Source organism: Crassostrea angulata, chromosome 4, assembly GCF_025612915.1.
Source record: "Crassostrea angulata isolate pt1a10 chromosome 4, ASM2561291v2, whole genome shotgun sequence".
Lineage (NCBI taxonomy): Eukaryota > Metazoa > Mollusca > Bivalvia > Ostreida > Ostreidae > Magallana > Magallana angulata.
In genome coordinates this window covers 43298832-43325467 of record NC_069114.1, presented here as the reverse complement: position 1 = coordinate 43325467, position 26636 = coordinate 43298832, and the positions used below count along the sequence as shown (strand labels likewise).

Here is a 26636-nt window from a genome sequence, read left to right as displayed (position 1 = left end):
GAGTATTATTTTCCTGTATAACCAGGAAAAATAAAATGTGTGTTTAGCAAATGCAGATCCGGTTTCATTTCATAGTATATCAGGCCGCGTCATATTACAGTAAATCCTGTAGAAACTTAACAAGTATTTTGAATAAAATGGCTCAGCAGATTGTCACTAGGTAACTAAAAGAAGGCTTACCCGAGGATTTCCAATATTTAAACACCTTTGCTTTACATCGTATATTTGTAATAAAAAATCTGTATGAAATATGTTATTGAACTTGAATGACACACACGACATAGCCAAATAATGTACTAGTATTACCGTATATCACTGTATGCTAAATAATACGATTAAAAAGAATATATTTGTCTAAAATTCTTTATATATTCATATATACCATTGTTTTTGTAACTTAGAACAGAAAAAATCGTATAGAGTACGTGCACACATGTAGGATGTACACATTACATCTCTGTTTTGGCATATCACCGGTGGCTGCAATATCTTGGACCCTAAGCATCATAGAGGTGGCAGCTGTATATGACTTCGGGATTTAATCTTGTCTCCCTGCGATATATTTAGAGTCTGGAGCCACATCTCACATTTGCTGTGTAATTCACCGTCATTTTGACCTTGACCCTGAGGAGAAATAGCCTTGACATGACGAGGTTTATCACAGACTAAACCGGCTTGTAAGGCTTCGTAATACTTAGTGTCCTCTGTACTCACGTTCTGCTGTGGATTCAACGACAAACGGTCGTGTTTCTGTAAGTTTTCGCAAATAAGTGGCGAATGTAGATCAATTTTGACATTCGGAACAACTTGCTCGTCATCCAAGGACTCAGTGGAGGAGCCGCGACTTATGTTTGCCCTCCAAGAGTAGCTACCTCTCCTGATTTTTGGCGTTGTTATCGGAGAGCTGTTCTGTACGGGCGTTGAAGGCGTGTCTTTCTGAGACAGACAACTCCTTTGACTTCCGGGAGAAGAAGGGGGCGTTGGTGTAGCTGACCCGGGGGTTACACAGGTCGGCTCGAACTGGAACCCCTGGACGACCATCGGTGATCGCGGCGAACGGCAATCTTGTATCATTGGCGCGCTCACATTATCGTCCACGATGTTCTCAAACGACTGTTTGATGTGTCGGCCATCTTGCTCCTCCAATAATTGGGGACAGGATCGCACTCTCGATAAGGACACATTCGATCCGCGTCTATTCATATCGCAAAAATCATCTTCCTCGTCACTGTGAAAATCAGCTACATCTAAATTACGTTTCTTTAACTGTTTCGGTACATTTCTTTTCGACGCCATAATAATCCAAGTAAACGATTTTCTTTCAAAAAAAAAATACAACACTGCAAAATCAACACAAGGGTTACTCTGTATCCCAACACGTTCTACATCCAAAAAGAACTCAAAGTTTACTTTGTATCCCCAATCAAAATTTTTCCGCTGGTGTAATTAAAAAATAGAATACAACTTAAATGGGAATGGGATCCAAGAATGAATCAATAGGTTGGTGTTTAAGTTTGCCACAGCCTGCGCCAGTGTTTGGCCAACCCTTCTGACCACAAGAACCCTTGTTTGTACTTCTGCTGTCACGATGGTAAAAGATCAATACACACAATATAACTTCACTTTTTTACTCCTTTGATTCAAAAGTATGCATCTTGCTTTCACTATTTTTTTCTCTGAAGAGCTTCAAGTCAATGCTGTACTCTCTGTTCCTCTGCACTGTGTCAACACCTCCGGTTTCGTGTAACGAAAATCATCCAAAGGTAAAATATGTTAACAGCCATCCTTGTAACAACGGCTATTTCCTGCAAAAAATAGAAGAGTTATGCTTTAGATAAATATCTTATTTCCGGCGTTTATTGATCCCAAGAGAATGGAAAATGTCCTAAACAACCGTTTGAGAAGTTACAGTCTTAGTTAAATGTGTAAATAGGTCTTCTGAAACGGACACATTGTCAGGCAAACAATTAAGTAAAAGACAGCACCGGACTAATGCTATTTTGATTGACTTGCACGCCCTCTATCGATTTAATCCGAGAGGATAGAGCGTGATTTGCGCACACTGAGTCCCTTAAGTCAAAGTACGCAGATGCCAGAACTGTTGATTTCGAAGGGTGACAGACAGTGTGGTTTAAGGGTTTTTTTTCTCTCTCAACCATTCCACTACACCCTAGATCTTTTTCCAGTCATTACAAATCGTCTATTTACATTTAAATATTGAACAGTTAATTATTAGCTGATTTTTTACTATCAGATTTGGTGCGCTAACCGAATTTGGATGTCACGCTTCAGTACGGGGATTTATCATGAAAAGACATCAGTGGACTTGAGATTATATTGCAATAACAATCTTAAGAATATTGATGTGGCTTATAATTGCTGCCCAATTCGATGACGACGAAATTTGTTAATGATTACGAATTGAGCTGAAAAGAGACCTTTGTTTGCTGATGTATTCGAAACATAAAACGTTCAATACTCGACATTTGCAGTTTCTCTGTACTTTCTTACAAACCTCTTATACATGACAGTGTTATACATAACTTTATAAACAATTCTCATTTTTTCTGGTTTCAAGCCCTCGTTTCTTATATAAGTTGTTTTTAATTAGCTGTCACAGACACTGAAATAAATTACACGAGTATCACTGTTACTTTAAAATATTGAGGAGACTTATTACTGTTTTTATTTTGTTGCAAATTAAAACTTTTCCCGTTATAAATAAAAACGATTTTAGACCGTTTTCATACGTGTGTATGAATTATTATGGAACTAAAATATACTGGTGCATTTTAAAAATAAACTGATTAAGAAAAAAAACTTTTAGAGAATACGATGATGTGAATAAATACGCGAATTCTAAGTGCGCGTGACAATTAAATCTATTCATAGATATTTTGATAGCAATGATAATAATTCAAAATGTTTACGCACAATTGTTTAAACAGCAATTAAAAATATGATAAATTAAACCAATATAACCCAGACGAAAGTCGGTATGCACAGTTTAATATTTCTTCGTGAATCATGAATGATGACGTAAACAGAAGATATAATTTACTAATTGATTGTACAGTAAGTGGATTTGTGTTTAAATGACAACATCGTTAATAAAATCCCGAGAAATACTACCCTATCTAAAATATGAATCGATTCAATGAAATTAGTTAAAGATGATTATAGTTACCAATAAATCAGATGGTCAGTCGATCCGTTTGAATATAATATCTGAGGGCTCAGAACTGGCGTTGGAAGCGAATGGATTGTTTTATGAGTTGGCATACACTCACACTAAACATCCAATATGTTTATAGTACTTGACGGACCGTTTTAACAAGAGCAGATGATCGATAAACTGTAACAGGAAGGAGATGTTTTATAATCGCGATTTTCCGAGGACCCTATTTTCGTCGCTCCGGGATCTCTACTTCCGCGTGTTGCGTCGACAGAAATATAGAACCGTTTATATGCCTTGGCAGGTAACACTGGTCTGTAAACTAAAACGATGTAAGGAAAAGGGAGAACTATTGGGTCTCATTTATCTTGCGACTTGCCAGGTGTTCTGTTTGTAGAAAGAACAGGGGTTTGATTTTTTTTTGTTTCGTTGCACCACCGCAAGCTCGTCAAGAACTGGAGACATTGAGTAATGCAGTGACTGGCCATTATTGATAGACCCGTGTTCTGTAGGCGAACGTCGGTGAATGCAGAACCTTATTAATAGCAGCAGAAAACATGTCGCCGAATTAAACGTTGGTCCACTTAGACTGTCCTTAGTTAAAGTCTGATTTAAAGATTGTGTATGTTGAGAAGTACAAGTGACGGTTAACAGTTGACAGGCAGCGGAGTAACCGATATTTTAACAACTTAATTTTTCGTTCATTAGATAAAGTATATAGATATTAATTTCGTGAAAAAAAAGAACGAAAAGTTTTTTGCTGAAAAATTAATTAGCTTTTAATTAAATTTATTCTTGCGTAATAAACTGCAAGTAAGCATGCAGTGTTTGTTTGAAAATATTTAATTGATAAACAGTGATAACAAAACATAACGTGTAGTGATTGTCACAATGCCCATTTAATTGTTCAAACACACAAATTTTAAATTACATAACGTTTATTCTTCTCATGAAACATGTCAAAACGCACACAATTCAAATTACATAATTTTTGTTCTCATAAAATGACATGTTAATATATTCCATTTAAATTCCCACTTATAAAAGTTGCCTAAAGTACAATAACAATGAACTAAATTGATATTCGAACTGTTGAGTGAAATATCTCGGATTGTTTTGTTCGTAAATGGCTAGAATTTTACACCGTATGGGCGTATTTATACTTGATCTTACCTGCGTTCTCACGTAAACTTGTTACGTCAAAAACACTTGACTTTTTTGATCCATGCACTGATCTCTTTGAATAAAATGCAACCGAAGTGATTTCATGTTAACCCACCTACGTAAGAGACTTTACAACCTTAATCTCTTCCTATAACGTTTGCTTGTTGATGGAAGGATTTTTTCATAGACTGTTTTGTCCAATTTCGTGCAATATGTGTTTGTGCGTAGGCTACTAAACACGATCTGTGAGTTATCACATGCATGCAGATGCCATAATTTGTTGCCAAGGGTGCAGGCATTTTAATCATCAAGCAATATTACAAGGACATTAGATTATGTTATTCCTAGAAATGGACAATAGGTTTGGGGAATTGTTTTTAATGAAACAATGCATGTTTTGGAACTGTGCTGTACATGAAAGACAGTTTCTTTCTAGGGTTAACCTTTCTGCCTATTTTGGTTAAAAAAAATGATTCATAAAGAAATTAAATGGAACCCAAAACATGGATGACCACTTTTCATAAAAATACACGGAGTTTTCCTGCTTCGATCAACAATTGCATTGACTCAACTGTCCAGCAAGAAGTAACTTCAATATAATTTTTATTACTTTACATCATTTCCCTTTTCTCTATTTCATTATAAGCAATCAAAGAAGCAAACAACTATATATACAATCAAGCAAACAACTATATATACAATCAAGCAAACAACTATATATACAATCAAGCAAACAAACGACATATCAAACAAGCAAACAAACAATGAAGCAATCAAAAACAAAACTATTGATTCCAAATGTAATACAGTAATTTGTGTAGGACATGGTATTCCCCACCAATAACAATACCCAGATACTCTACTTTCGGTGAAACCTTTACTCAAACATTGCGACAAACATTATTGTCTTCTTCAGATTTCCTAGGAACTTGGTATCATTTTATTTCTGTTAATTGCCCCGATCTTTAATCAGGAAACTTACTAGAAACTTTTCTTAAAATTTAGAACTTTGTTTAAATTACATCTTATAGTAAAAAATAGACCACGTTATATTGTTTATACCGTGATATCAGTTTCGTTTTTACATAATTAAGATACATTCTTAATTAATTATGTTTTTTGTTAATATATCTTCGTGTTTCAGAAATGTTTGCCATGCCCGTAGCTGTGTTTATTTTGTAATTTAAACAAGGAAGAAAGAACGGATATCAAATTACATGAATTTATCAAAATGAATATTCCTGACTACACAATAAACTATAATTATAAAATAATGATAACAGGAACCACACAAATATAACTGTGTAAGGGCACTCAACAGAAAGGGAAATAGAATAGATGCACACACGTATAGTAGCCCCCAAAACATTGCATTGTCCAGTAAAAGTATTGTCGGACGGACAGACAGACAGATAGACGGACAGACAAAGAAGCATGGTATGATATGGTAATTAATAACAATTAAACTTCCATTACACATGTCAAACTTGCTTATATTTCTCCCTCAGGCATCAGCATCCCCCGTTGAGAACTTACCCTTTCTGGAAACAACGCTACACATTGTAGTTTGCATATATGAAGTCTAAATTAGAATTGATTTTGTCTGGACATTGGTAAAGTTCATGCAATTAGCCAGCTCTGTTTCACACATCAAATATAAATATTGATTAAAATGTTTCAAACCCCTTAAAGGGGCATGGTCACGATTTTGGTCAAAAATTATTTTTTCGATTTTAATGTTTACAATGCTTCAGTTAGGCATTTTTAATAGACAAAAAATTTGAGAGTCATTCGGTGAGTTATTATCTAGTTACAGAGCTTACAATTCTTCGCTATGTAAACAAAACTTTTGTTAACATTTTGAATGTTGAAGTGAACATTCCAGTTTTAGACCTAAAATAAATGTGTTAATCGTTAGGAACTGTTTATTTATGCTTAAAATGAATGATAAGATTTACAAACCAGCTTTAAAAAGATTTTTTACTGGTATATTGAACCTATGTAAACAAAAACAGGGCACGAGCCTTGTTTACATGACGAAGAATTGTAAGCCCTTTATCTTGCTTAAAACTCAACGACTGGCACCCAAATTTCATTTGATCATTAGAAATGCATTCCTAAAGCATTGCAAATAATAAAAACAGAAAAATAAAATTTGACCAAAATCGTGACCAAACCCCTTAACATTTAAACCAAAGTAACTATGTGAGATTTGGTGAGTCAGTAGTCTATTCAGATTCTCATTTACACCGCCGAGCATGTGCATTGCTCGAGATTCATGTGAAAGTGTTGTACAAAATTTAATTACTATATACCTCTCAATCAACTTAAGTTTTTATAAGGTAGGAGGTCGTGCTAGCCTTGAATGGTCCATCACTAAAATATCTTACTCAATTCTTGAATTTGGCACTAACCTTGTAAAACTTTATTTGTTACAAGTGTGTTGCTTTGTCTGGTTAAACTTCTTCATTTTAAAAGTTTTTTTTTAATTCTAATATCTTGATTTAAGGAAACTTTGCAACTCTCTTTACTTTTATAAAAATATGACTAAACAGAAACCCTAACAAACAAGTAAGATACAAAGCAATATGTGTTACCAACGTATAATTTCTCAAATATCGAATCAGCTCTGACATCATAATGCAATGCTTAAGTATTTACTAAATACTGCTCTTTGCATAATAAACAAGGTTCGTTGTTTTCATCGGACAATTACGTGACGAATGTTTCGTTGTCTTCGAGTTATCCAGTTAAAAATCGATAGGAAAAAAACGGTTAATGACGATAATACCACTGAATGTTTGCATAATTGCATAAAACTACGGTAATGGGCTTAACCTTTCTAATCTGGTTTGCAATCCCTGCAAACAATGTATTTTTCGTAGACTTGGTAGGGACACCTGATTGGGTTATCGTGTGTATTAAAGCATCTCGTGTATAATTTTGCATCATTTATTTTTTTTTTAGTCTTGAAATTATGATTTAATACAATAATTATGACTTTTTCAGTACGATGTTAATATAATCTTCATTAAATGTGTTTCCATGAGTTGCGAATTGCGAATTTGTATGATATCATTGGTATTTGGACTTGGAAGTGGATTTAAATACAGTATGGTCGATTCTTTTTTCTTTTAATTTAATACAAATGAACTGCATGTACTATACTGTTTGTACTTTGAAAAGTTGTTGATTATTTTTAGATTGAGGTACACATTGGAGCGACATCGCATAAAATTGATGTAGGTCATCTGGTCACTTAAATACAATAGCCTAATAACACAAGATTTGGTTTTAATGTCTTTTTACAACCAATCCTTGTATATGAAAATAATGAAGGAAAGAAAACACGACATGCTTGTATCCTCAGTCAATTTGAAGAATATTGATCAGTTTGCATAAGACGTCATATTCGCTTCCAAACTGGGACAGTCTAAGCCGCTGCAAATCTTTGCTATCAGAAGGTTGCAAATATAAGATTATTCAATGAATTAAAAAATAGACAGAAAATAAAAAGCAATCAATGAATAAAACAGAAAGTCACTCCAGAAATTCAGGGGGACAAAGGGCCTTGAATTGACGGATTAATCTAACCTGGAAGGGTTAACTGTGGTGTCGTCTGACTCTCTGACAAATTCATTTAAATCCAGCACAGGTGCATGTTAGCAATCGAAAAATCTATCAATTGAAGACACAGTTCATTTGGTGTTGATATTTCGACCTACGGAGGAACAGTAATGTACATACATAGAGTATTAATTACCTACCATGTTTGTTAGTCAATGATCATACATTGAATATTAATTACCTACCATCTTTGTTAGTCAATGATTTACGCTCCACTATACGCTCCCCACCTGTGCTGGCCAAGGGTTATGGGTTCACTCGGGGGGAGCGGAGAGGACCGAAAATCCTTGGCTAGTGAAGAACTACTGATGTGACTGAAAAAACCAACCGGGTTCTGCGGCCCATGCCTGGTATTGCTACAAATGTCTATAAAATCCGATAAGGAGCGGTATAGTAGTATTTATGTAGGGTTTTTATTGTGTATGAATGGTGGATGTGTTTTAACATGGAAATCAATAGCCAGTAAATTACGTCAGGTTAACCAAGGGATAAAGAAGTGACGGTGGTGTAAATTTATACATGTACTTACGCTTAGCACTCTGGATCAATATAAAACTATTTCAAAGCTCTTAAACACAACATGATCTGCATACATATAAAATGGATCCCCTAACCGATACATTTTTATTTGATTTTTATGGCATCTCTCTCTCTCTCTCTCTCTCTCTTTCTCTCTCTCTCTCTCTCTTTAGAATTGATTTGATGTGCGACAAAAACTAGTAATTAGCCATGACCTTATATCGACAATTCCCGTAGGTGTTTGAATCAGCTGATTTGCTGTATACATGTATATAGTATCGTATTACGTAGTTGCTACGACCAGTAACACAATACCATTTATAATTTGAGATTGAGTATACTATTTTTGAACGATGAAATCAATTTTATATAACTGGTAACCAATAGCAATAACACTAAGAATGAACAATATAATCATCTGCATTCCAAACAGAAGTAAATATTAACGGAGTATACAGTATGTGGCTTTTGACAAATATTTAGATTCTTAATAATAATGATATACAAGCGTATTTGTAATTGTAAAAAATCAGATTATCAAGGATCATATTTTTTTAAAAAGACATATAAAATGATTCTTTGCCAAGATCATTTTTTTTTTTGTAAAATATATGTTTCTAGTTTTATTCATATTTTTTAATGAAACACCGCTCTCTGTAATACAAAGTACAGCCAAACTTTGAAAATAAACGGGATCCAAAGAGTATTCACTCTGTATAGAACTTCAGATCAAAAAATTAAAAATGACACGCTCTGTGATAAAGATTTGATGTGCATATAATTGTCTACTTACTTGATGAGCTTCTGTTCAAATCCTATGTATTAACAACCTTGTGAAATAATGAAATAGTATAAATATTCCAATTTACGTACACCGGTATTTTTTTTCGAAATTTGAAATCTTCGCAAGAAAACCTATGGCTCTTGCATCAGTAACATGGTTTTATAATCAAACCATTACTTTCCCTATAATAAAAATTCTGTCTGTATTGATTACGCTAAAGATTAAATAAAACTCTACCTTTCCGTAATGGATAAAAATAATTTCCTTTTGAAAACACAAAGAGAGGCTTATGTAATCAGCGCGATTCGCGACAGGCTGGGTTTGTGTTTACACGCGATACCATCTCCTTGGATATGCCTTTGAACATTTCAATACTCGCCCTCGAAACTGGCGCTTTGTTCGTCGGTCTTGTTACTGGGACATGAAGAGAAGAAAAAATTAAAAGCTAGCAAAAATCAATATCAAGATCTGAAAATACGGCGCTTAATTCCAGATTTCAATGCTAATTGACCGTCAAAAATATTTGATCAAGACCCCCTGTAATGTTACTTGGTGATGAACGTCATATTCTAGTGTACGATGTAACGAGAGACGAGAGAAGCTGAAAGGGACGCCCCTCTGTAACATCCAACTAGAAAAGTGAACTTATATAAAAGGAATATGGCATCAGTTGTCCAGAATAAAATTCATCAGCTAGTTTGGTTTTCAATATATATTCCTGTTCAGATATCAAATAACAGTTACAAACTCCATTCTCCAACATTCAGTTAGAAACGTGCAGTTATATAGCAGGTGTATGGCATAGGTTGATCTTAATAAAATTCATCAGAAAATTTGATTTATACGTCAGCTATCAAGATATATTCTTGTTCAGAAATCAAATAACGTTGATGAATCAATAACGACTGTTAATTTATTTTGAAACTAGGAAGCATATCTATATAATTATTATTTTTTAATACTTACGCGCTGCGGGTATAAATATCTTCTTTCATCTAACAGCAAATATTCACATTATGAAGTAAAACCCCCAAGCTGTGCAGGAAATATCTCAAGCTCATCATCCGCAGACAGCTGAAGCAGACGAGAATAACCTTTAAATACCCTTTCCTTCCAGTCAACGGTTTCATCATTCGAAGCCAGACAACTGAAACGATCGATTGTTTTATTGTTCTCGTTGTTAATTGGACACTCAAACCTATACATGCTATTCATAAATTAAAAAAAAATATGTTTTATCTGCTTAAATAATTTAAAATACACGTTTTCATTCTTCTATGCTTTGCATTTTGGTTATCAGAGGTGCTAGTCCACCGCCATAAAACATATCTAGTCTAAGAATATTTTCACCCCCTCCCCTATTCTTAGACTCGTAGTTGAGATTTTTTTCTTTTTTTGAGAGTTCTCAACTTTTAATGGGGGAAGACCGTGGCAAAAACGTAAGCCATTACGTTTAGTGTGTGAGGACGTGATCGGCGTAAAGTTCGCCAAAGAAAGGCTTATAAGGAAAACGTTATATACCTGTTTTATTATGCCATTTTGTCGTATGCGGAATCCAATATGCAGTAAACTGAGAATTCTTTTTCCTAACCTGCAGTTAAGTGCAGAACATTTAATTTTTTATGATTTACGCCCTTCCGTGTAACTATGACGTCCCTTGCACACCAATCTTAGTGCAGCAATTCTATCTATGCGATGAACGTTTCCTAAAATTTGATATTTATTTTGATTTTCCCTTATTAACATTTGTTTTAGCGATACAAATGACAGTGCCTCTCCACAGAGCTGAGATCAACCTTTAGCGGTTATTCTGTAAGCACTGGAGCAGGCATTGGTTTGTGAATAGCATGAAAAATTGAAAAATAACACTAAACCTTGTTACAGAAGTGTTTGGCGGTGTACGAGTGTAGAGTCTGAGAACGTGGTAATGTTTGGTCAAAATGAACAAAAGACGAAATAAAGTGTTCCTCTATCAACCTGATTTTCCTCATAATGTTTTTTGTTCGCGGACAAAACGCGTTTCATACATGTCGAATGTGGTTTGTGTGGTCCAATGTCTGTGTTTCCTGTCAAAATTTGATTTAAAAAAAGGTGACTTTACAAAAACAATATAGTGGCAGTCACCTACAATACAGAATTTGTGGGGGTTTTTGCGTCACTCAGGTGACCAAGTTGCCATTGTTATTCGTCCGTTTTGCTGCGACTCTTTTAAAACAACAAGGCAAATTGCTACATTATTTTTATGTTTGAATCATTTTATTAATAAGAGGAATCAAAAAATCCAAATTGTGATTTTTTTAAAGACCTTAAAGACCCTCCCCCTCCCCAACTTGGGCTTCTTGTTTTCTGCAAAATATTAAAAAAATATATGATATAAAAAAAGAGTTAAAAGATTTTCAAAAAATCTTTTTCTCGACCTAAAAGAAAACCTTTATAAAGATGATGATGCCCTGTACCAAAACTGTAATATTTCATTGTCCCTAGGTCAAGGGTTGGTTCAAGCACTAGAGCGGGACCATGCTGGTCATATGGTAAAAATGTAGTTGATTTGATATTTAAGTTAGTCCTATACTCGGCACTAAATGGGCTCAATCATTAAAAGCTTAGCTTTAAATGATAAATATACATTCTAGCAATACTCGTAACAATGTATTTCTAATTTAAAATATTACAAAGATGATATGATGTATATTTAATTAGGAAAAGGCAAGTCATTTAGTTAAACTAAAATGTTGACTTCCTGAAAGGCAGTTGCACTGGTTTTGATGACGTCATTCATAAATGTAGTAATCTGCAAAAACAATACTCTTGGGGGTAAAAAACCTGAAAAAAAACTACGCTATATGCTAATAAATGTGTGCAAAGATTTAAGCCACCATTTACCGGTGTGTGCGTATCTTGTTAAGAGATTATTTTAAACTCAGGTAACCGATAAGGCCCGTGGGCATCTTGTTATTTTGTACAAAAAGGATGTTAAACCCTCCACGTTTAATACATTTAGGCCTACAAGTTACTGATTACAAAGCTTTTTAACCAATATGTGCCTTAGAAGGCGGTAGTCCAGCGTTTGTCATAACTTTTTGATTGATTGATTGATTGATTGATTGATTGATTGACGAGCAGGCTACTATACGTGGTCTACAATGCGCAATTGATGTCCATATAATTAAGTAAGGTGATCAAATATTCTCCAATTATCCTAGCCGTTTATGGTAGCCAGGGAGTTACATCGCGCACATTAACTTTCCTAATTCTCAAATATTCATCGTCTAGTTTTGTCCCATGATCCTCTGCAACACGTATTGGGATTGTGGGATAATACTTATGCTGTCCAAAGTTAATTCCATGTTAAACGTTACCCGCGCGCGTAGGTTTAGGAAATTGTTGTTTAAAACAAATACACTTTATCTTTTCCAGTTTTATTTTATTTTTTTGGACAGAATTCTGCAATCTTTGGAAATACGATTCTTTTTTTTTTTTTTTTTTTGGGGGGGGGCACATTATATTATGAATAATACATCGGATACCTAATAAGATAAAAAAAAACTGACAGGAAAGATCATTAACATGTTATACACATGTAGCTTGAATACTTACTACATTTGTATTAAACGTCAGGTGCCTGTGAGTCCAACATACAGAAATTGCATGTATACTGGTAATAATTTCTAACGCTCCACTTTTATTTTTTATTAATTAGAAAACGTTAACATAGTTTTTAAGTCGTTGCCACTATTAACTGCTGTTTATAATGCTTCACTGTTAATGCCCCAAAAATTGTAATCGGGTAAGCAATTACTCGACCATGACCGAATTTGTTTAAAAGCGCAGAGTGCGTGTTCGATTAGTTTTTCGGATGATTTTTTTTTCAAAACGAACTCGATTCGATCGAACAAATTGGGTAGATTTCGGCGCATGTCTTCTCAGGAATACCTTCAATATCAGTCGGCGTGGTGGCGGTTTACGATATGTTTGTTTCCTATTTAGTTGGTTTTTTTTTTACATTTTAACCTTTAAAATTGATGTCTTAAACAATAAAACAGCTATTCTAAATTCACAATATTCATCACAGATCTCTAGATTTTTAAACAAACACCACAAAATTAAAGTAAATTTTGAATGAGTTTGTTTTTGGTTCATGTAAAATTAATGGTTTTGGATATACATATTTCTCCTCTTTTGAACATAATCTTTGTAGGTGGAAGCATTGGTGTACTAGTATTTTGTAAAGAGCTTCGATTTAATTCTGAAGAATTATTTGGAATGAATAGATATATATGCATTTAATGCATTTACTCTGATAAAAGCTTTCTTGGTTACATAGATTAAGAGAAAATGGCTCAGGGGTGATTTTTTTTTCTTATTCTATACTTGCTATAATATAAAGTAAGTAAACATTCATTACAGTTAAACCTGACAAACGTTAGAATAATCGATCATGGTTAAAGAGAGAGAGAGAGAGAGAGAGAGAGAGAGAGAGAGAGAGAGAGAGAGAGAGAGAGAGAGATTTTCACGTATTCATACAGAAATAAATTAAATCAGATGGCAAACACTAATCCCAAATCCCTGATACCGATTATAACGACCGACGCAGACATACTCATGTAACTTGGGATTTTCTAAGGGTTTCGTTACATTTGGTTGTTTTTTTAGATGCACTGTCTGATTTTTTTAACATTTGAAACCCAGAAATTATGGCTTCATGGGTGGCCTAAAGATACAAGAAAATAAATAAAGTAAAGAAGAGAGCATGCGCAAAGTCTGAGGCGTTTGACACAATGATCCACTGCTTTTGTAAAAGTCTGCTTCCATTCAAAAGAACATGACAAAAGAAAAAAAAATAACTATTAACTACGGAAGCGCATTATCGCCATATTGTACATTTTTTCTCTTCTTTCATCCGGGGTTTCCAGATTGATATTATTGCCTTTATGACCTTACTTCTCTAGATTTGCCTCCTTCGAAATCCTAGTGAGGCCCACAGGGCGATGCCCCCTGTATGGCACGTCAAATTCACCAAAAATGAGTTAAACATAGTTTCACTGTCGATAAGCAAGGTTCATCGGTTCTAAACTGCAGTTTAGGGACATAAAACTATAGTTAAAGACCGCGTTTATCTATATTTCACATCTGCATACCATAGTTAATACGATCATTTATGTTTCAGAGGTGTAAACTATATTTATCCCTAAAAACAACCATTTGCAATCGCAAAATATAGTTTATCTGATAAACATAATTTACAACCATTAAATATGATTGACAGATGAAAACTATTATAATAACGATTCGTAAACTGTTGATTATAGTTCGTAAACTATTGTAAACAGTTAACTATATGGCTCTTAAACTATAGTTATCAGGCGATAAACCTTGTTTATCATCTGTAAAACTATAGTTAACCCCGTTCATCTACTTAGTATATTTCACATCTGTAAACCATAGTTAACGCGATTCTCTTTATTTCAGAAGTTTACACTTTAATTAACACTACAAACAGCATTTGCGATTGCAAAACATAGTTTATCTGATATATAGAAATAGTTTCATGATTGTGAAAATATCATTAACAATTGCAATTCTTAATTATATCTAACGAATGTAAATTATAGTTTAAAGATGTGAATATATATTTATGAGCAAAATATATTGTTAACGTTTATTTAAAGACAGAAAAACTTAGATTAGCACTCTTAAACTATAGTTTACAACCGTTAAATGTGGTTTTACAGATGACAACTAAAGTTAACGATTAATTAACTGTAGTTTAGGATTCGTAAAGTATATAGTCAACAGGTTTATTAACTGTGAAACTATGTTAGCTGTGAATTTGTCGTGACATATATACCCCGGAAGCAATTGGCCTCAATATATTTTTTGTTTGTTCTCGTTACAGTAAAAATCTAAAAATCAACATTTTTGCAATTATTTTGTAAAAAGGTTTTAATATAAAATGTATTTATATAAGGGCATTTGAGTTAAAGAGTATTTGCTGTGCGAGCGATGAAGATGAGAAGATTAATTTATTTCAATAAACTTGTATTTGGTAAGTTATTATAAATATGATTCCAAAAACGAATATTGTATCTTATACACTATTTGTTCATGACTCTCACCTCTGTAGTTTTAGATAAATATGTAGATTCCGATCTGAAAAGATTCGGAAGGGTGACTTAGGTTCTACATTTCGTTAAAAATGTTAAGAAGTTGCAATTGACGCACTTAATTAATTTCCCTAGTGCTGGGCTGATTGATCTCATTTTTGCACTAATTATGTGGAGTAAATTGTATTGTTATACTTTCATGTTAAATACTGAAATCTGATTGGTTTAGACGCAGTTCATAATCTGTTCTATTACCCTCAGCGTTAGCAACGCACTTAGCAACGGGTAACAATATATAAATAGTGCCTGTTTGGGAGGGTAACAGTTGAAATTGACACCCCGAGAAAACCATTGTCAACCGACGCGAAGCGGAGGTTGACAATAGTTTTCGAGGGGTGTCAATTTCAACTGTTATCCTCCCAAACAGGCACTATTTATTTTGTTAGACTGAATGTCTTAATTTTTAAGAAAATTTTGCTGCTTTTATATAGGAATAACGTGAATTCTACGGCGAACCGTACGCGCATAATTTTCGCGCATGTAACAATTTTTAATGTTACCCGTTGCTAAGTGCGTTGCTAACGCTGAGGGTAATAGAACGGATTATGAACTGCGTCTTAACCAATCAGATTTCAGTATTTAACATGAAAGTATAACAATACGAATTGTTACAGCGCGAAAATCATGCGCGTACGGTTCGCCTTAGAATTCACGTTATTCCTATCTAAAAGCAGTGATGTTTTCTTTAAAATTAAGTCATTCAGTATAACAAAATAAATAGTGCCTGTTTGGGAGGATAACAGTTGAAATTGACACCCTTCGAAAACCATTGTCAACCTCCGCTTCGCGTCGGTTGAAAATGGTTTTCTCTGGGTGTCAACCCTCCCAAACAGGCACTATTTATAAATTGTAAAAAATATGCACTTGTCTACTCATTTTACGAGGCTGCTGTTGATGTTTCAAAGAATATCAGAGGATTTTGGGGATCCAATATTTGTACAGAATGTGTTCAGAAATAAGAAAGATCAGTCCGAAACTAGCGCAATTTTTTGGTGCGTAGTAAATTGCAACTTTTTAACACGTACAGAACTGTAGCCCCAAGGTCGTTCATAAGAATTTTTTTAGACATGGAGCTACAGACCTGCAGCTAATAAATGTTTTACGAAACTGTTTATGGAGTGTATGAACTGTACATTAATAGCTCTCTGGAAAAATATAAAAACAGATCGTACACAGTTTTTTCATATATATTGCGCAAAAAAAAAAATGCTTAGTTTTTATGATTTCATAACCTATCATTTTAATTTTTATACGAAAAAAATCTTAAGATTTTTCATTTCATTACAAATGAGTTCACCTAATCACTTGCCTCCATCAACCTCCAAAAAGTAAAGTTTGTCATAATAAAATTCTTTCAAATAACGACTCGAATTTTCTCCAAGTTTACTGACTTTGTTTTGCTTACTAGATGATTAAGGAGATATGGGCCATATCTTATATATAATTCAACAAAGTTATTTTCTGGAGGTGTTGAAAATTTGTTATTTCTAGTGCGAAAACGGCACAGACCTGAAATGTCTTGGTAACGAATTTATAAGGACCCGGAAGTAGTACCGTTGTAAAAACACTTTGTGACAGCTAATAATGAGCTATCCAACAGTGTAACAGTGCACAGGTAAGTTGTGTAGTAATCTAAGTAGAGTCTGTTACGTCAGAAGTGGTTTTTTTTAAAAGATAAAATACATATTGTAATACCTTATTCTGATACATACACGTTTTAGCACAGGGACATTTCCACCCAACAGCCCAAGACACGAACATAGACCAATCCACACTTTACAAAAGTTATGTCCCTTGGCCGCCATCTTTGGGGAAAAACCCATATATTTCTCACAGTAGCCTTTGTAGTTTAGAGGGTTGTAACCTCGCTATTTAACATTAGAAATAGGGTTCCTCTGTGAATTTTGATTGCCCCAAGTTGGGGCAACCCACACATCGAAGGAATAAATTAAATTCCAAGAGATTTCTTCACAGCACGCCCAAATATTTGGTTGCATAAAGAAGGGAAAAGTTGTTTTTTCCCTTTTGACCTTTGGGTTGACCCCGTAAAGGGGAACAACTTTTGCAAAGTGTGGATTGGACTGATACTGCTAATGTAAACAGCTGGTAAATAATAATACAGTACGTAGGCCTAATGACGTAATTATTTAAAGTACAATTAAATGAAAGTGAATATTTTAATGAATGTGAAGAGTGACAGACACATACATGCAGTAGCAAGTTTTCATCCTTTGAGGGGGTACACGCGTAAGTCAAAATCTTATATACAGAGGCACATTCCCCCTTATTTAAACTACTTTTTAAAATACAAAATGGGTAATATATATACAACTCTATTGTCATATGTTTCATTTAGAAGTAAATTCATCCCATTTCTCATTTGTTCAGATTTTTGCATGGGATGTTTTAGAGGAAGTGTCTTAATTTTCTTTATACTCATATCTGAATGTTGGTTCTTTTGAGATTTTCCATATCAGCCATATAAATACTTTAACTTAAATGGTTACTACATGTACATGAATAAATCTTGATTTGAATGTTTTTAAAATTATCAATCAGGTTTTGTTTTGTATATTTTTTAAAATCAAAATGGAGAAGAGTTGAAACAGAAACATGCATTTATATATATACATGTATAACTTACAGAAAACTGAGAAAAGGGTTATGTATACAAAATTTCGGTCATTTTTTTTAGCAGTTGAAAGAAAAAGTGATGGACCTGTTAACCTTGATCAAGAAGAAGTCATCGCCCCTTAAAAAGCTGGAAATTGCCATTGAAGAGAACAACATCAAGGAACTCAAAGAAGTGCTAGAAAGTGGTGAGGTGGATCCAAACACCGAAATACAGAAACACGGAGGGAACTGTGCTGTACACATTGCCGCGCATAAAGGCTTATTTCTCTGTGTAGAAACTTTGTTGGAGTATGGTGCAGACCCTGACAAAACCAACCATTTCAACCTAACACCCCTTTACATTGCACTCAGGAGAAACTATGCAAAATGTGTGGAGATTCTTTTACGAGTAAACCGAGTGCTTATGAGTATAGACCCGGTTTGGATGCAGATGGATAATGCTCAGAGAGTATGGAATGATGCTAAAGATATCATGATTTGTGTCTTGGTAAAAGCCACACCGAACTTAGTGAGGTGCAGGAGTAACACACGGAGTAATTTATTCTTTCTGTGTAAAAACAAAAGTATGTACGGTAGCCTGCGTTCTATGACAATTGCTGGATATAAATTTAGTGATGAAGAAAAAACCCACTTTATGAAGTCATCTGTTGAAGGAGACAAGTCTTTTTATGAATGGTTAGACAATTATCAAAAACGGCCTCAACGATTAATGCATTACTGTAGATTAACAATACGCCAAAGTTTTTGTGGCAATTGTAATGTGTTCTATGGTGTTGAGCAGTTAAAAATCCCTCGTCTTCTTAAGAACTATATTAAAATACAGGATATCAATGAAATTGATGAATGAATGAAAAGCAGGAAAGAGTGTCTGTGAACATCATCAATGTCTTAATTTTATCTTGAAAAATATTGTTACACATTTTTTCGTACTACAGCTGTATTTCATGAAATCATGCATATTAAAATCTGACATATTTTATAAATTGTGTCTTTGTTATTTATTAGTATATGATAATAATAATACATGTACCTGCACATGTATAAAGTTGTAAAGAAGAGCATATTTAATTGAAAGATTGAAAAAAAAAAAGTTATCTAGGATGTTTGACTTAATTTATTATTTAAAGTACATGAATTAAAAAAAAATAAATTTACAAGTTGAAAAGACTGGAGTTACATGGCCGATTTTGTTTCCCATCTCTGTTTATGTTCAAACCTGAAAAAAAGGATGTTGAATTATAATATGGGGGTATACATAACAAAAAACTATGGTATCTGAAATCAGAAATTTTAAACATTGTCATATGAACTTCACAAAACATTAAGGGATGACTATAGAAACAAAGCTACAATTGTAGAGATTAATGATTACTAGTATTCTTATATGAACAAACAGAATTTTAAATGTACATGTACTTGTATCTCCACTACAAGATGAGGACAAAACATCAAACACTACCAATGTATATCAATTCAATTAGACCACAGCTTTGCTAACCAAGTGTTTTCACTCCCCTCCCCATAAACCTTTGGCAGATTTCATTATGAAAACTTGGTGATGCGGTGGTGTTATCTAGCGAATAAATAAAGTTGCGCCCCTTGCAACTTCACATTTTAATCCAATGAGCATGTTTTATACACTCTACAGAAAAAATAATTTATAACATGACACATATTGACTGGCGGATATCAGAAAAGAAATTTTGTACAATTGAATACAAATTAAGATATAATCTATAGTATTCTAGAGAAAGCAATAAATGTTTTATTAAAACTATCGTAATGTTTGTTGAGATCCTGGCAGTAAAATTTCGCTGATGACATGAAAGCATTCATGTCATAAAACCAGGTACACATCATCTAAGTGAATATTGTGGGTACATGAAATTTTGAAAAATACACAATTTATTGAACTTCGTAACTACCTAAGCAAACTCATGGGGGAGGCACAGTTATCACTGTGTCGACTTGTTAATAGCACCGAACATTTTACCACTCGTGTAGTTCACACTATACAGACTCTACATATTTACAAATCATGTGTTTTAAACATTGCAGTTGGATCAGCTACTCTCAGCTGCAGCCAATCATAAAACAGAGCTTGTCACTGAATTTTTGTAATGAGATCTGCCAAGGGTTCATGGGGAGTGGAGTGGACCAAAAAGCCTTGGCTGGTGAAGGTGATAAGACCACTGCATGTCAGTACTTATATACATGTAGTTGAGACTTCTTAATGAGACAGTACTGAACCCTAGAATGTCATGTAGAGTACAATAATACATGTACTGCTACTTACCTCCAGGCTAACTTCTTTTTCTTCTTTTCTTTACTGGATTCCATTTTCTCCTGTACAATGTGGAAATAAGTGCATTATCAGGATAACAGATAAGGCCACTGCATATATATCTGAGGTGTATATAAGTATTCTTAAAATTGTTGAAATTTGAATGATTATTTACCTCCGACTGCTCACTGAACTTTTTAGCATCTATAGCATCTGCTATCTTTTTTCCAAACTACAACATTAAAAAGATTAGTTTTAGGACTGGCAAACAAAATTACACATGACAAATTATCTAGTAAGAATGTTCACAATTTTGTTCTTGTGAGTTTTTCAAACAACAACACCACAAACAAACTGCCATTTACATGTAGCAGTTATTTCTTTTTAATGCATTGCAATGCATTTTTTAAAGGCATGTACATATACACTGTGTAGTAACCCAAATTAGCCAAATAATGGATTTACTTGCTGGCTTTTATATTCAAATTTCATGATCCAAAATTTCAGTAAAATAAACTTAAAATATTTAGTCAATGTTGTACCAGCTGCATGTATTGACTGAATACATGTAAATAACAATTCATTGAGAATTATTTGTTGCAAGTGTTAAGTTTTTCCATAACTTCGTTCATTATACTATAATAAGCATTTCAAAAGATTTTATCATAGTATAGATACTTGTGTCTTGGCAGCAGGATACATACCTCTCTCGTTGACATATAATCACTAAGTTTTTCAGCTCTTTCAAAATCTCCCTCACTGATAGATTTGTCTATCTTTAGTTCCAGTGAGGTTTTGGGAGCATACTTTCCAGGATCTGTTCCCTTTAAATGATCATTCACATTAAGAAATCCTTTAATGTTCTTCCATTCATTGTTGCTCTTTGGTTCTTCATCTTTCTCTCTATGAATTACCAGAAAGTAAACAGTCCAGAACTTTTTGATGCACTGACTTTTCTTTAGGTGACAGAGACCAAAATTTGTTAGTGAATGTTAGTTAAAATTGCATGTACCTGTATTATACCATGATAACTTTATGCATGTACAATTCATAACATACCTGTTATTTTCATGATGCTTTCTCTTTCTGGGAGGACAGCTATTATCATTTACAGGGGGTCCAAACTTCACATCATGTTGGCGTAATATGTCTTTGTCCTCTTCATTGGTTATCTCATCTTGAACTAAATCAATTTAATGATACTCTTATTTAGATACAGATATTTATTTAATATGAGTAAATTGCTTTTATATTCATCTTGAACTAAATGAATTTTTGATACTTTTATTTAATTAATATTAGTAAATTGATTTATTCAGACAAAAAAATAAACTAAAACAAGAGGCCCATGGGCCACATCGCTCACCTGAGGAACAATAGGTATGATAAAGTCAGCTTAATGGAGTCATAATACAAACAATCTGGACAATGTACAATAATACATGTAGATCCTGTATAAATAAAATCCATTTTTCCCCCTTGGAACTCGGATAGCCCTGATTGCTGCCAATATTTACAAGAGCAGACTTTAATCACTGCTCCTGCACATATATAGGGACTCAACGTTACGCAGGCAGGGATGACCGCACACCTACGCAACTCAACAGGTACCAACGCTTATGCAAGCAGGGATGACCGCACACTTGCGCCAACAGCTCAACCTAACGCAAGCAGGGAGTGCCGCACACTTGCGCTAGAAAGGCCTGAACACCAACAGGGATGACCATACATTAGTGCTCCGCCGCAACCACCACCAATACAAGCAGATATGACTGCACACTTGTATTAATACGATACAGGGCAGGAATGATCGCACACTTTGTATCGAAGGTTAGAAAACACATAGATTAGATAGAGCAAGGATGTTCACACACTCAATCTATCCAGCCCTGATCAAGTTTAACCCCAAACAGTCGCTCTTCAAAATGCAATGGACACTGTCCCTATATACGTGCCAACCTAAAATAATTCATAGTATCTAAAAATTGGAAATCAAAAATAAACAAACTAATCCGGCCTTACCCAAAACTTCTTATGCAGAACAACTTATATACATTGAATATTTATTATTGTATAAAAATAATCATCACAATAATTGGTTAACAGTGGATGCATTATATTTAATTAAAATAATCAAGAATCAATAAATCAAGGGCAATAACTCAATACAGTAATACAAAAAGATTCTAATGAAAAAATAGCTGCCTGCTTCAATTTTATAGTCATATCACATGTTGAGTATTGCAGTTCTCAAAAAGATCCTTTACAATTGTTTATATATGGGATATTTAGCTACATCAAACTCTGAACCTTCTTGTGAGGCCGAAGAATTGTCCTGGAGCCAAAGTTTTAACAATTATAAAAAATCATCTTGCTGATTAGTTTCTGAGAATAAATTTTTAAAGATTTACTTTATATATTCCTATGTAAAACTTTAACACCCCCCCCCCCCCCATGTGGCCTCACCCTACCCCCAGGGATCATGATTTTCACAAATTTGAATCTACACTACCTGAGGATACTTCCACACAAGTTTCAGCTTTCCTGGCTGATTAGTTTCTGAGAAGATTTTTAAAGATTTACTTTATATATTCCTATGTAAAACTTCGACCCCCCCCCCCCATTGTGCCCCACCCTACCCCCAGGGATCATGATTTTTACAACTTTGAATCTACACTACCTGAGGATGCTTCCACAACAGTTTCACCTTTCCTGGCTGATTAGTTTCTGAGAAGATTTTCAAAGATTTACTCTATATATTTCTTTGTAAAATTTTAACACCCCCCCCCCCCCAATGTGGCCTCACCCTACCCCCAGGGATCATGATTTTTACAACTTTGAATCTACTCTACCTGAGGATGCTTCCACACAAGTTTCAGCTTTCCTGGCTGTTTAGTTTCTGAGAAGAAGATTTTTAAAGATTTACTCTATATATTCCTAGGTAAAACTTCGACCCCCCAATGTGGCCTCACCCTGCCCCCAGGGATCATGATTTTCACAACTTTGAATCTATACTACCTGAGGATGCTTCCACACAAGTTTCAGCTTTCCTGGCTGATTAGTTTCTTAGAAGAAGATTTTTAAAGATTTACTTTATATATTCCTATGTAAAACTTCAACCCCCCCCCCCCCCATTGTGCCCCACCCTACCCCCAGGGATCATGATTTTCACAACTTTGAATCTACACTACCTGAGGATGCTTCCACAACAGTTTCACCTTTCCTGGCTGATTAGTTTCTGAGAAGAAGATTTTCAAAGATTTACTCTATATATTTCTTTGTAAAATTTTATCACCCCCCCCCCCCAATGTGGCCTCACCCTACCCCCAGGGATCATGATTTTCACAACTTTGAATCTACTCTACCTGAGGATGCTTCCACACAAGTTTCAGCTTTCCTGGCTGTTTAGTTTCTGAGAAGAAGATTTTTAAAGATTTACTCTATATATTCCTTTGTAAAACTTCGACCCCCCATTGTGGCCCCACCCTACCCCCGGGGTTCATGAATTTCACAACTTTGAATCTACACTACCTGAGGATGCTTCCACACAAGTTTCAGCTTTCCTGGCTGTTTAGTTTCTTAGAAGAAGATTTTTAAAGATTTACTCTATATATTCCTATGTAAAACTTCGACCCCCCATTGTGGCCCCACCCTACCCCCGGGGGTCATGAATTTCACAACTTTGAATCTACACTACCTGAGGATGCTTCCACACAAGTTTCAGCTTTCATGGCTTTCTGGTTCTTGAGAAGAAGATTTTTGAAAATTTCTCGAAATTTTTCATTAATTTCTAATTATCTCCCCTTGAAAACGTGTGTGGCCCTTAATTTTCACAACTTTGAATCCCCTTTGCCTAAGGATGATTTGTGCCAAGTTTGGTTGAAATTGGCCTTGCAGTTCTTGAGAAGATGTTGAAAATGTGAAAAATTTACAGATGGACGGACGGACGGACAGACGGACAGACAGACGACAGACAAAATGTGATCAGAATAGCTCACTTGAGCTTTCAGCTCAGGTGAGCTAAAAACCCCAAAAAAACAAAACAACAACAACAAACCTGAACCCCAAAAACCTATCTGCAGAAATATTAATTTTAGCATTCAAAAATGTGTTGGTATTTTCTTTAAAATTGTGGGAGAGGTAAAGAATCATTGTGTCTTAATTATTTAACTGAATATTGCTTCATAGTGAAGTTGTTATAAAGACTGAGTATGATCGAAGACCGATATCAATATATGACATCATATATGTATACACCCATTTCTAATCATAACATTGTATGTGTTGCAAATTGAAATAAATCCCAGTTCAAAATTTTCCCAATTTTTACCTCTTCCTGCACCCCTTTATTCTGTTTATTTAACTGCATCAATTTATCAATTGAAAAATTTCATGTTAAAGCACATTTTCAAAACAGTACATGTATATCACACGTAGCTAAAAGTTTGGGTGTTTTATGGCACATATATCTGTACATGTAATTTATAGTCTGTTCTTAGTTTTTTCTATTGAAAAACATAAAATTTAATCAAATTCATTCATTTTTACATGTACATGCAAACTTAAATATTTGGGACCTTAAAACACATGAAGGCTTACATGAGTTTAATGGTAAAAGATGGTTGATGTCAGTTAAATTAGCATGTCAGTTGGAGATGTCTGTTTTCCAACATTTATAATATTATCTTACATGAAAATTCCTTTATTGTTTCTTTATTAAAGTTATTTACTCTTTAACATGTTTAATACAATATATAATAATTACTTTTTTGCATCAAAGTTTTTTTGAGATGTTTTATTCTTTTCTCTGTTGATCTTCTTGTAACGTCATCTGTCTTTTTCTCAAGTGCCTTGAATTTCTAAAATATATAACATGTACATCTCTGTCACCTGTTTGTAGACAAACAAAATTGAATGCCCATATTTTAACATTAAATTTTTAATAATTTTCTCTTGGAATGTAAAAAATTAAAACATCCCAAATTCAATGGTTTAAACATTTAAAACACATTAATGATATCACCAGAGTATGTACTCCTCTTACATTATGGTCCTCTTATCTCGGTGAAATTTGTCAAGCGAAACTGAAAATATTTTGACTGACGTCTCTTCGTGGACTCGTCAAGACTGAAAAAATTGTGACTGGCGTATCTTCGGAAGAGACCCCTGTCAAAACTTTTCAGTGTCGACAAATCTCGCTGAAATTGACTTTATTTTTATTACATTAATTAATTGTTACTGACATCAAGTTTGTGGTAGATCGGGATTTTGTTTCTATTTATTATTATTAGTATTCCGATCCCGGTGTGATTTATTCTATTACTTTGGTAACGCCCACTTTATACGATAGCCAATAACTTTAATGACATTTGTCTATTGTTCTGTCCCATATATAAACCCGTGTAAGTCCTTATTTGACGAAGGAGACGGCTGGTTTCGCTAGCTACTTTTCTCCTGAAGCAAAGAAGGGGAGGGAGACAGCTGGTTTCGCTAGCTACTTTTCTCCTGAGTCCCGGCCCGTCTCGTCTGTCTATTTAAGGTCCCTGTTAAAGTTAGGTTTTAGGGTTGGGGGATTTTAAGTATATGCTATTGCCTTGTGTTCTTATTTTGTTATAATAAATTTATAAAGGGTTGTTAATCTTGGATTTCATTTACATTGAGTTTTGGTTTATTATATCTGGTTTATCTATATTGAGAGTAAAGTCGTTTTCATACCTTATTTATAATTTAGTAAGTTTAATTCTTAATGTAGAGGTCAAATTCAGTCACAAAACAAAAATAAACACAACGCGAAGTACTGATAAAAACCTATACGGCACTGACCTGCTACAAGTTAATCAATCTGATAGACATCCTAACTAACTGCTTAACATTTGACTCACATAATAATTCTCAACTTCAATTTTACAGTCTTCGATATAAATCAAAGACTGTCATATTTATGTATATTCAAGTGTATGTATAAAACAGTTACAAATGAAATGAAGTCTTACATCCCATAGGTCAGATCTGATATGTTTTGGTTTCTTGGGGATAGAACTGTCTATCTTATCGTTTGAATCTGGATTGTCTGTTCCTGTTTGCTCACGTTCTTCTGAGGCAATTTCATCCAATGCAGAAGGAATTGGTGGGACACGGCTGAACATAGTTGCTCACAAGAATCTACTTTCAGTTTTACAGAAAGTCGGTGTAGAATTTACGCTTGTATTTTGGTAGCAAGTCAAATCGCCCCTTGGCCAGATAACAACCCCTCCCCATTTAAACAACGATGACTGTGAATAAAAG

At 34.3% G+C, this 26636-nt stretch overlaps 3 protein-coding genes across 12 annotated transcripts; 1 reads left to right on the top strand and 2 right to left on the bottom strand.

Moving 5' to 3' along the window:
- Positions 1-349: 349 nt before the first annotated feature.
- Positions 350-10373, bottom strand: LOC128181686 (uncharacterized). Of its 8 annotated transcripts, XM_052850169.1 has the most exons (5): positions 10236-10347; positions 9507-9683; positions 9279-9315; positions 7934-8060; positions 350-1805 (listed from the first exon to the last, which is right to left on the bottom strand). In XM_052850169.1, the coding sequence occupies exon 5, from the start codon at positions 1294-1296 to the stop codon at positions 505-507; it is 792 nt and encodes a 263-aa protein (XP_052706129.1). In that variant the 5' UTR covers positions 1297-1805; positions 7934-8060; positions 9279-9315; positions 9507-9683; positions 10236-10347; the 3' UTR covers positions 350-504. The 8 variants fall into 8 exon arrangements, with proteins under 8 accessions (XP_052706129.1, XP_052706127.1, XP_052706130.1 ...); XM_052850167.1 differs by lacking the exon at positions 7934-8060; XM_052850170.1 differs by lacking the exons at positions 7934-8060; positions 9507-9683 and having other exon boundaries at positions 10236-10352.
- A 6669-nt stretch (positions 10374-17042) lies between these two features.
- Positions 17043-19055, top strand: LOC128181983 (uncharacterized). 3 transcript variants are annotated; one of them, XM_052850569.1, is made up of 2 exons: positions 17043-17048; positions 18129-19055. In XM_052850569.1, exon 2 carries the CDS (start codon positions 18147-18149, stop codon positions 18912-18914), a length of 768 nt encoding a protein of 255 aa, XP_052706529.1. In that variant the 5' UTR covers positions 17043-17048; positions 18129-18146; the 3' UTR covers positions 18915-19055. The 3 variants fall into 3 exon arrangements, with proteins under 3 accessions (XP_052706529.1, XP_052706530.1, XP_052706528.1); XM_052850570.1 differs by lacking the exon at positions 17043-17048 and adding an exon at positions 17521-17539; XM_052850568.1 differs by lacking the exon at positions 17043-17048 and adding an exon at positions 17536-17554.
- An 86-nt stretch (positions 19056-19141) lies between these two features.
- LOC128181984 (protein FAM204A-like) lies at positions 19142-26560 on the bottom strand. The gene is made up of 7 exons (XM_052850571.1): positions 26345-26560; positions 25117-25210; positions 21411-21534; positions 21056-21254; positions 20527-20583; positions 20364-20413; positions 19142-19283 (listed from the first exon to the last, which is right to left on the bottom strand). Exons 1-7 carry the CDS (start codon positions 26495-26497, stop codon positions 19241-19243), a joined length of 720 nt encoding a protein of 239 aa, XP_052706531.1. The 5' UTR covers positions 26498-26560; the 3' UTR covers positions 19142-19240.
- Positions 26561-26636: the final 76 nt, after the last annotated feature.

Bases quoted from the DNA above. Each gene is read 5' to 3' on its own strand.
- LOC128181983 (XM_052850569.1), top strand. From the start codon at position 18,147: ATGGACCTGTTAACCTTGATCAAGAAGAAGTCATCGCCCCTTAAAAAG.
- LOC128181686 (XM_052850168.1), bottom strand. From the start codon at position 1,296: ATGGCGTCGAAAAGAAATGTACCGAAACAGTTAAAGAAACGTAATTTA.
- LOC128181984 (XM_052850571.1), bottom strand. From the start codon at position 26,497: ATGTTCAGCCGTGTCCCACCAATTCCTTCTGCATTGGATGAAATTGCC. The intron at 21,535-25,116 runs GTAATTATTATA...AAATTGATTTAG, and splicing joins AAAAACTTTGATGCAAAAAA to TTCAAGATGAGATAACCAAT. The intron at 21,255-21,410 runs GTATGTTATGAA...GGTAATTCATAG, and splicing joins AAGCATCATGAAAATAACAG to AGAGAAAGATGAAGAACCAA.